General features: G+C 41.3%; 2 protein-coding genes across 2 annotated transcripts in view; both read left to right on the top strand.

Moving 5' to 3' along the window:
* Window positions 1-4,776, top strand: part of alg14 (ALG14 UDP-N-acetylglucosaminyltransferase subunit) — a gene marked incomplete in the record, with an annotated part of 8,566 nt that extends 3,790 nt beyond the window's left edge. Inside the window, 1 exon segment of the mRNA XM_014023787.1 lies at window positions 4,404-4,776. Coding sequence (XP_013879241.1) covers window positions 4,404-4,634 — 231 coding nt within the window.
* A 1,057-nt stretch (window positions 4,777-5,833) lies between these two features.
* cnn3a (calponin 3, acidic a) overlaps window positions 5,834-10,749 on the top strand; it is a gene marked incomplete in the record, with an annotated part of 22,177 nt that continues 17,261 nt past the window's right edge. Inside the window, 1 exon segment of the mRNA XM_014023785.1 lies at window positions 5,834-6,068. Within this exon segment, the coding sequence (XP_013879239.1) occupies window positions 6,012-6,068 (57 nt within the window).

Here is a 10,749-nt window from a genome sequence, read left to right as displayed (position 1 = left end):
CCTTTACACGTGTGGAGTCTGCAGCTGTCATCTAGGGTGCCAGGAGTAGGGGGTTGGGTGGGGACTTGCTCAAGAGTCCAGACTGGGACAAATGACGGTGGAGGAAGACGTGGGTGCTGTGTCTCCTCTAACCTCTGCGCCACCACTGCCCGTAGGGACATTTSCACAACTCATTGTCTGTAAACACAGCTCACCCTACCACCCACAAATGCTGGCTAAAGCTCTATCGTGCAAAGAAGAAACAACRCGTGAACACTGAGAAACGCKGTCGTCGTCTTTGAACTAAAGCTCATTTAAAATAAACTGAAGCCAAGCAGAGAACTGTTCTGTTGTTAGACAAATCCAAATRTAAAGTTCTTCTCAGGAGCTACGAACACCAGGTTCTCTGTGCTACTCTGTATTTTTTAACTTTTAGGGTTAGTCACGTCCTGGATGAGTGGCAGCATGAACTCGTCGGTCTGGCCCTCAGGTCCCAGAACAGCTCAGATTTGAGGAGTTATTAGTGCAGTTGATTACAGAGCTTCTGTGTCGACGCCGTGGAGCTGTGTGATGACTTCTCCAGGCTGCAGAGCAGCTCCGACTGGTTTCCTGTGAGCGCAGAACTCCCTCAGCCTCCCCCTGGCTTCACGCCACTTATTGATGCCCCCCCCTTCCCTGACGTTTAGGTCTCACTGAGGCGCCCTCTCGGTGTTTGTGAGTCACAAATAGAAGATGTGTTTTTGTTCTGGTTGCCTTTTCATTTGAGAACATATAATTAACGTGTTTATTGGCAGGAAAACACTTCAGCTGCTTGGTTCAGTTCAGTTTCATTCATTCTCCAAACACACAATCATTTCCTGTACTGTTCTGTACCTTTAGACTGTCGGCTTCTGAGGGTTGGTTTTACCTCAGGGCAAAAAAAGAAGGGCATGGATCCAGAGTTGTTGCATTCCTTCAGTAAACTGTCTTACCTTTTGGGGAAAYAGAACCCCTCGAAGCAGCGTGAGAAGCAGCAGAACTATTTTCATAAGTCCATCTGTTGAAGTGTGCAGCAAATCTAAGGTTTTATGAATCCACAGAATCATGTGAGGAACTGATGAACTGTGTGCTGCTACCAAAAATGGAATGTGTCTTGTTTTGTGTAAATTTAAGTAAAATGTTTTGCACACTCACATGTTTTTGAATATGCTCTTAAGAATTTGTAGTTGGGGAAACGTCAGGGTCTCGTCTCTGCTTTATGCAGATGATGTGGTTCTGTTGGCGTCTTTGGTCCTTGACCTTCAGCATACAGTTCAGGCTGGTTCATACATCCACAAGACATGAGACAGCGGATCAGTGATTATGTCATTTCAAACTTCTTTTTCTTACCGAGTGTTCATACTTACATTGAAGACACGGGGATTAAATCATCACAATCCCTCYCTCAGCACTCCCAGTGTAGCACATGTATCATTTAGCTAAACATTGGCTGTGTCCAAATCTAAAGGCTCTTCCATGCGTCCTCTTTTTCCCTCGATTTGAGGGACAGGTCCGGTGAATCCTTCTCAGCCCACCCTATCGCAAGATGGATTGGGGGTCGACTGGTAGAAYATTTTGTGGACGAAGCGAGAGAAAGATTCAAAGTGTTTATTGTAGTATACACAGATGAAAACACGTTTCCCTGAGCAATGAAATTCTTACTTTGTCGACCACTTTGAATGCCGAGAGACGACCATACTTTAAAGAATAAGCACTAAAAGGACAAGGTAATAAGGGATAAATGACAAAAAAGACCACACTTCAAACAAAAAWAGAGACRAAACTAGAGATAATAACATCAGAAGGGAACAATTCAATAATRGCATCAAGAAAGGRAACAGTACAATCRGTGYTTAAAGTGTAAATGTGCAAMAGGTAACGGTCTGAAATCTGCACATGTGCAATAATAATAGTCAGGAGTACAGTTWGAAATAAATATCTGTTTAAAGCAGTTGTGTTGTTAGACCTTTATCATTTGCAGTAGGGATGTCCCGATCCAGATTTTTTGGCTCCCGATACAATCCGATTTTTTTGATGATTAGTCTTTCCGATACCGATCTGATAGCTTTATTTCTTTATTTCTTTCCAAGTGAAAAGGTTGGTGGTATTAAAGCGAGCCCTGCTGTTCCCACCACGAGAAACATCCAGTTTACAGATTTTGCAAGATGCAGTTTCAGCATCATTGTTTTCTATTGAAAAGTGTTCCCACACTGTGGACATGGTTACACACTTGTGTGCGTCTTGACTTCTTAACGGCAGTTTTAAGCATGATGGAAACTGTCGCGAAAACTGGATCGGCCCGATCACATGACTAAATCYGATTCTGCCCKATTTTCAAAAAATGGCTAWATCTGCCACCGAYACKGAGTATCTGATCRGKACATCCCTAATTTGCATAGATGTRTAAATGAGCTCTTATGGTGATTTGTTCTTCATGTGTTGCCTCTTCACTTGATGTTTCAGATGTTTRAAGAGAGGCTTGTGTTTTTCTGTGAGGAAACTCATTAGTGTACATGGGTTGCACATTCCATCTTGCCAATTTAACAACCAGGCTTCTGGGAGCAGACCATATTTTTATTTATTTATTTATTTATTTTTGAAAAATGACATGCAGAAGTACGCACTGCCCTGCGTAAACAAACGCGCCCACAAAGTAGTGACCAATCACACACTGAGAGCTACATGGATCTGGAGGACAGAGTTCTGACTGGGCAATGTACAAGACAGGGTGTCAGCAGGAGATAATAGACCTTTAGGAGCTTTAGTATCAGAGTGTGAACGGTAGGGGTGTAAGACAATATTGATACACTGAAATATCACAATATTTCATTTCTTGATACTGTATTGATATTCTAAAGCCCTGTATCGATTTTTTTATTAAGTTTTAAAATGTCAACCTTCTTGCCAACCGTTCATTTTTATATTGTAGTTCAGCCTCTGACCACTAGTTGGCAGCAGTGAGCCAGCCATTTGGCTCCTCTACCTCTTGAGCGCCAGAGAGTAAGGGTAGCATTAGCATTGTAGGAGACAATGGCTGTGTCCAAAACGGCAGGACGGGTCCTCCGAAGGTCGAATTTGTCRGCCGCATACGTCACAGCGCCTCGACGAAGGACGTCCAAAACCGAAGACTCCTCCGATGCGGCCGACAAATACGTCCTTCCTTTGGCCCGAATCGAAGGACAGGTCCGATGGATCCTTCCCGGCCCAGCATATCCCATAATGCATTGCGGCCCGACCGGAGATTTTTTAAGCTAGTAATGTCGGACGAAGCGAGAGAAAAGAATACATTTTAAATAAAAATATGGTGAAATAAAAATTACATTTTTTAGCGGTTGTAATTCTAATACTTTTATCATTTGTATGGACATGTTTTCAAATATTATTTTTTCGTCATAAAAAACGCGAAATAAACATGAACCTACAGCGGGTCAATTAGTTCTTCAAATGATACTTTTAAGTTAATTTTATAGTTTTGTGATATTAATAATGCTAATATATTGATATTTTTCTAGTTTTGATTTAAGTTTGCTTGTTTAGCGTCGTCGCAGTTGCTAGGTGACAAGATGTATGCCGGGGTAAGGAGTGGAGGCTAGACCGTCCAAATTCACAACCTCTTTTTTTCCGGTCTTCCCGGTCTACCAAGGACCCGGCCTGCCACGACCGGGGAGTCTGGGTCCTCCGGAGGACCCGTCCTGCCGTTTAGGACACAGCCAATGTAAGCATTGTAAGTAAAAATTAGCTTTTTTTTTTCAGTAAGAGGTTTTTATTTAATAAAATTTTTGGACAAAAAATCGCAATATATCTCAATACATTGCCTTGCTTACAGTATCGCAATATATCGGGATATATCGTATCGTGACCCCTCTGTTATGATATGTATTGTATCGCCAAATTCTTGCCAATACACAGCCCTAGTGAACGGCTGGGATGAGACTTGGCTCCTCTGGAGGACGTGKTTCTCACCCTGAATCGGGTAGAAGGCCCCTGTTCAGGCCGGGGGCAGTCTCTGCCTCAGGTAGAGGAGGTCACCTACAGCCTCAGAAAAGGGGACTTCAGATGACGTGTACRTTTTAAGGAGAACACTGAAAAAAGCAGGGACYACTTGCCTGGCAGAGCAACTTTCAGCCCMACCCGGTGGGAACCTACAAACCACAGCTTTATCTCTTGTTTTATTTTTCTCTGAACAAGTGTTTCTGTCCAGAAACCTGCTGCTCTGTAGAGAACACAGTTCCAGCATGACACACCAACTGGAAATAAGCTGACAAAGTGGGAGTTTACACCTGATTAACACAACACAACAACAATGCTGATAAAATGGCAAACACATGCTGAACTTTCTGTGTGTGTGTCACTGTGCTGAAATGTGCTCAGCCCCCTCCTCTCCGTGTGTTTGTGTGTTTGTTCAGGTGCTGTGTAATGGCCCAGGGACCTGTGTTCCTCTGTGTGTGGCAGGACTGCTGCTTGGAATTCTGGGAATGAAGAAAGTCCTAATCGTGTACGTYGAAAGCATTTGCCGAGTGCAGACGCTTTCATTAACAGGGAAGATCCTGTACCTGATATCTGACTATTTTTTTGTGCAGTGGTCGTACCTGAGGGACAAATATCCTAAATCTGTTTTCCTTGGACGAATAGTGTAAAATTAACTGTGATAAATAGGCGTTAAGTTACCCGCGCACCAAATGTTGGAATGTCTAACTTGTTACTGTTTTTTTCAGTATGGAGTATGATGTTTCTGTCCCTTTAAATGTCAAAAATAAAATGTGACTATAAACCTGCCAATATGCATTTTTACCTCCTGACTGAATCACTGGGTGAATTTTAATGATGAAGAAATGGGGGAAAAAGGCCTGCATGTACAGGCAGAACACGAAAACTCCACACATATAAAGTAAAGGCTGCAGCCAGGTTTTGAACCAGCAGCCTTGTTCCTGTGAGACAACATTTCTAACCGCTGCTCTTCTGTTCTACCAGTGTCTGACAGAAAATCATGTAAAAAAAATAAAAGATTATCCGTTTAAGAGAGCTGTGCTCCTTCTAATGCCTGTAAACCTCCATGAGCTGAAGCAACGATGGAAAGAAGAGTGGGTCAGAATTCCTCCACAACCACGAGAGACTGATAAAGGCCTGCAGAAAACCACTACTGAGAGCTTCTACAAACAAAAAGTTGTTTTTTTACTCAGAGATTTAACATTTATTTTTGTTCAATAAATGTGAATTCAGAGAAATCTGTTGGGTGCTTTGTTCACTTGGTTAGGTTTTAAATTATTTTTGGAACTTGATAAAAAAAAAACCAGACAAGTTGATTATCATGCATATATCCTGAAAGACGGCGAATTTCCTTTTCCCATGACTGTATCTTTTAAAAAAAATCTACACAACCTGGCCTTATTGTCTGCACACTATTTGTAGCCTGGCTGATGAAGCCAGATCAAGAGGCRTATCAGCTGAGAGACATCAGTCAAATGCCCTGGTCAGATCCAGGCAATAAACTGGCAAAACAACAAGACTGATGTAAAAAAAAATAAATAAATAAATAAATAAAGCTGTTTTTCTTTCAAGATCCAAATGTGATGATTCAAACCAGTGAATCGGCTAAATCTGGTAAATTGCAGGCTTTGTGTTTAAAAGGAGGAGCTTTCTGTTGCATATCCCTTGTCTGAATGATGACAAATCACTGCCTGATCGATTCATTCTGCCTCATTCATCTCCGCCGCTCTACTTTTTGCTCCTCCTTTCCTCCTCCATCCGTTCTTCTACCCGAGCCATCGCCCGGCTGAAAGAAAAGGAGCGGATCTCGTGACGCCACGACGTACGCCTGCTGTGATTGGTTGATGCTGACCAAAAGGGTTGGACGAGATTTTTTTTTTTAACTAGTTCTCGGATCTTCGGTTCGCTGCTCTGGGAAAGTCTCTGGTCCTTCGAGTTTAATTGTTGGATTAATTTTTTTTTTCTGTTTGCAGAACTTTTATTTTATTTTATTTTTACTCCCCCACCCCTGGGATTAGGCGCAGAAAATGACTCATTTTAACAAAGGACCAATGTACGGACTGTCTGCTGAAGTCAAAAGTAAAGTAAGTCTCAGGTTTTTGACCGAAAACTTTGTTTCTGACCCAAAAACCTMTCTTTGGTTCTGTTCTGAACTGTGTGGTTCTGTCTTTAAATTTTGAAAAAGTTTTAGGTTCTACCGTAAACACGAGTGGTTCTGAACAAAATTCTGGGAAAATCTAAATAAATAAATAAAAAATCATGAACCCAGGTTCTATTCTWAAAATAAATATATTCGGTTCTGTTCTAAAACTCCCTGCCTGGTTCTAACATAAAGGCTGAAAGTGTCAGATTCTGTCCCGAACTCTTCAGAACTCTTCAGAATCTGGATCAAGTACTTTTTTTTTCTTTTTCTAACATCTGTTTCTTCAAACCCGAAGCAGATTTTCAGTTCAGTCATCTGCCTCCGAGCTTTCAGAACCCTGAACTCTAGTGGAACCAGCCAAAGGAAATGACTTTAAACCCGTCCGAAGTCAGAACCAAATCTCGTGTCGGTTCTGAGAGGGTTTAGATGAGGTGGTTTCTTGTATTTGGACCTGCAGTTAGCTCTGTGTCCTCTCACATCCAGGTTCTTCTGGGCCCTGCCCGGGGTCTCTCCTTCATCTGAACACTTTYTGTCTGTTAGCAAAATATCCACTGAGCCAGTGGATGAGTTAGAAACTCAGAAAGTAAATGTGCTCTTTGACCTTTAGTCAGTCACATCCAAGATGGCCGCTCTAGCTAGGTGAACATATGAACCCCCTAAATGTCTCCCTGTATCAGTTGTACTTCCATCCATCCATCCATCCATCCATCCATCCATCCATCCATGATGGACAGGTCTTCAGTCCATCACAGGGCCACATAGAGACCAATGAGATGAACAACCACACTAAATTATCCCTAACGTGCACGTTTTTAATCTATAAGAAACCACAGCACCCCGAGAAAACCCACATGTGCACAGAGAGAACATGTAAACCCGACACAAWACGGCAGAACACCTTGTTGCTGTGAGGCCAGGACACTAACCACTGCTCCAGCGTGTTGCAGTAACTCAGTCATCCTCAGCACATAATCTAAAGGGTTAACAGATTGAGCATACGTAACTTTACTTTCAAAGTTCGTCCAAACTGCGTTTCTCATCATAACACGATCTTATAAGTYTAAAACTCTGGCGTCAAAGGTGGCAGGTGATATCTGCGTTCCTTTAACGAACGCTAGGCCTTTAAATRCAAATATGCACCAGTGTAACCAGAGCCTCGTGATTTTATGAAAGTGGGGGAAAAAAGGGGACTTAAGTGTTTCTGCAGACTAAATATCTGAGCAGTGACGTCACTCGGCACAGCTACAGCTCCTGCAGTAATTCCATCACTTTCGTCTTCGTGCTCACTGTGCGCACACGACAAAACTGTCCCACTTCACTTCKAATTGGGGCCGTATATAAGCTCCCTGCTGCCCTGGGGTCAAAAAGACCCACTTTGACCCCCAGGACAGCTGGAGGGTTAAACATTACTGAGTCTTTGAGGGATGATGTCTTTTCATCAAGAGTTTATCAAGAACAGAAAGTGTTCTTGTTTGGTTAGCTTAGCACTGAGTTTGTGCTTCATCAGGTATTTTGCTAACAGACACAGACATGAGCAACAAAGTGGTTTTTCTTTCTTCCCCAGTGGTGGGCTCGCTCAGATTAACCTGTCAGACTTGAGGCSGTGTCTCACTGTTGGGGAAACTAGTTTTGACACAAAACTGCAAGAAAATCAGTAACAGAACCCTTTGAACCCAGATATTTCTCTGGGTTCTGGGAAACGTTTTGACGATATTATGAACTGTAGACAGACGGCGGGGCRTTAAAAGTCCTCCCAGTTTTCCACGGAGGAACATTATTCAGAAGTAGTATGGCTGCAGCAGCTCGGCGGTCRGTGCCAGTCTTGTAATTCCTTAGGCTTCATGTTTGAGCCCASGTTGCRTCAGGAACGGCATCTGGCATTAAAACAATTAACGAATATTTTGAGCAAATGAAAGAAAAAGCCCAACAACATTCTGAAATGGTCCTAATTTTAGATCTGGTTTCTCTCAGAGTGGTGAACCTCTGCCCATCTTCACTTCTGAGAGATTCAGACGCTCTAAAATTCTCCTTTTTTTTTTATACACAGTCCTCTTACTGACCTGTTGACAATAACTTTAATTATTTAGATGTTTCTTACTTGTACGACTCCCTTTTACAGTCTCTTGTTTAGAGGTGGGTAAATATACAGATTCATCAATGCATTGCAGTATTTATTTTTTTTACCAATTCATTATCGATTCAGAAAATCCTCTGATTCAGTTCCATCCCCTGGCCAGTTTGTGAGGTTTTATGTTTGCRCTMTATATTTAGAACAACTATTATTGTGCTTTCAGATATTTARTTTCTCAAAAATTTTCTTGTATAACATTTCTGTCCATATGGGCAAGAAAAATAAATATGTAAAGATAATCCACAGTGACTCTATTGAATTATTTGAGTACTTCTTATTGTAAAATTGATATCAAAGCATTTAAAGCAATATCAAATTAAATTGTGAGGTTGTTAACAATACCCAGCCCTACTTTTGTTGCCTTTAAAATCACTTAATGTTTTAGTTTAGACATTTCATGTTTACTATTAGTGCTGGGCGGTATGCCGTTTTGTACCGAAAACCGTTTTTTATTTTTGTTATGATATGACTTTTCTGAATACCGGTGTAAATAGCCTGAACACGTGCGGAACGTTTCGCTGCAGCCGCCAGTGAACTGTTTCCCTGGGGACATGTTTCCTTGCAGCACCGCTAAGCGCATTAGCATGCTAACGTTATTGTTGGAACAACTGGCAGCAGATGTGTGTAGGGTTGGACATAATCGAATCGTGTGCAATTAATCGTCAGAAAAACATTAATCGATTATTTTTTGGCACTTAACGATTAATACGATTAATGCCACCAGGCAGACTGACTGGATATTTCCCCGGTCAGTCTGCTCGGTGCTCCTCTCCGCTTCAAACCTGACGAACATTTAAACAAAAGTTCTGTAATTTATTTATCAATCAACACAATTTAAAATTTCAAGTACAGCCTGAAATCTGATTTTGACACAATTTGGAAAAGATTTTTACGAAGAGCAAAGCTTTCCCACTAAATAGGTCATGTGACCAGGACATAAGGGTGTCCAGGGACTCCAGAGGATTAATCATCAAAGTAATCGTTGTCGGCTAAATACCACAATTAATCGTGATTAATTCTTTTGCCAATATCGCCAAACCCTAGTGGTGTGTTTCAGCCGCTTATATGGTCTGACGTAAAAAAAAACAACCCGTTTTYACCATCGCTGAATAGTAAACACCTCTTCAGTGATGTGCACAGTTAGATTTAACRTGCTACGTTATAATGGAGATGCTATTGCGTGGAGACTCTAGCGTGCTTCTATTGTGAAAAGCCCGGGGGGAAGTAGTTTTGTAGTGTAGCTGAGTTGACTGGTGTGCAAAGTGAGTTGTCCTTTTAAGTTTTATTAACACGCAACAATAGACCAGATAATGATTTTTCTCAACCCTTCACTATCGGACCAAAATGCATGATTACTGTCTACAACCAAAGAAGAAAAGACGTACAAGAGGAGGGAAACAGTGATACAGAGGTACAGTAAAAGAAAAAAGTCAATAAGCACAGTTTGTACATTTTATTATCAGCTGAGCTGTGGGGAAAAAATACCGTCAAATACAGTGGAACCGGTATAACTGTTGAAAATACCGTGATATAAAACTTGGGTCATACCGCCTAGCTCTATTTACTATGTTCCATTGTGAAAATTACACGTTTCAGGTTTTTAGCTATATTCTGTTTTTAGTTATATTTTCACAACAACCCAACTATTTTTGGGTTTGGGTTATATTTAATTCCACTTATAACTGGATCAAACTACAGAGCTGGTTTTATTTAATTTTTTCTAAATGATTAATGGCAAACACAGACAGCTGACACAACAACTATCTCTCCCTTTAGGTGAGTAAGTTTCCAACAATTCTTGTAGGTTTATGAGAGTTTCAGCTGCTGTCAAATTCCTCACTGCCTTTCTAACTTCGTTTCGACCTGTAAGGCCAGCTCGCTGTGAAATTTTTTTATCTCGCAGAACAAATAAAGGCCGGACCAGAGAGAATCTCATTGAGCAGAGAGAGGCCTGTTTGTGCTTATCCAATTTTAAACTCAGGCGTGTGAAAGGTCACAGTGGAAAATCTTCTCCTAACAGGAAGTGATGCATTTGCAGTTTGTAGATGCAGAGCTGCCTTCAAGAGAAATTGGCACTTTGGTCTCTGATTAGAGGACAGTAACGAGCTGTTTGTAACCGTGAATACATGCTAAATGATCTGTTCTCATAGAGCTCATTGATGGCTGAGGTCAGGTTTATGTCATGGTCTGTTGTAATTGAAGACTTTAGACTTGCTATATCCTTACGATCTCCGCTCGGTGCAGACTTCAGTCTTTTAAGTGTGCTGTTTTTGTTTTGATAYTATTGTCAAAGTTTTTGTTTTTATGCAATATTCTTTATTGCTTCTTATTGTGTGGATGCTGAGTCATTATTATGCTGTTTAACCGTTCATGTAAGATTTAGCTCTGTTGGGATTTGTGTGCCCACCTTCTGCAGCAGTTTCAGCATCAGGTCTCTTCAGGTTCACCTTGATGATCTTAAATCCAAATGAGATCCTTAAATCCAAATGAG

Source organism: Austrofundulus limnaeus, unplaced genomic scaffold (genome assembly GCF_001266775.1).
Source record: "Austrofundulus limnaeus strain Quisiro unplaced genomic scaffold, Austrofundulus_limnaeus-1.0 Scaffold390, whole genome shotgun sequence".
Classification (NCBI taxonomy): Eukaryota; Metazoa; Chordata; class Actinopteri; order Cyprinodontiformes; family Rivulidae; genus Austrofundulus; species Austrofundulus limnaeus.
Note: the sequence above shows the minus strand (reverse complement) of the source record. Positions and strands in the feature narration are given on the sequence as shown.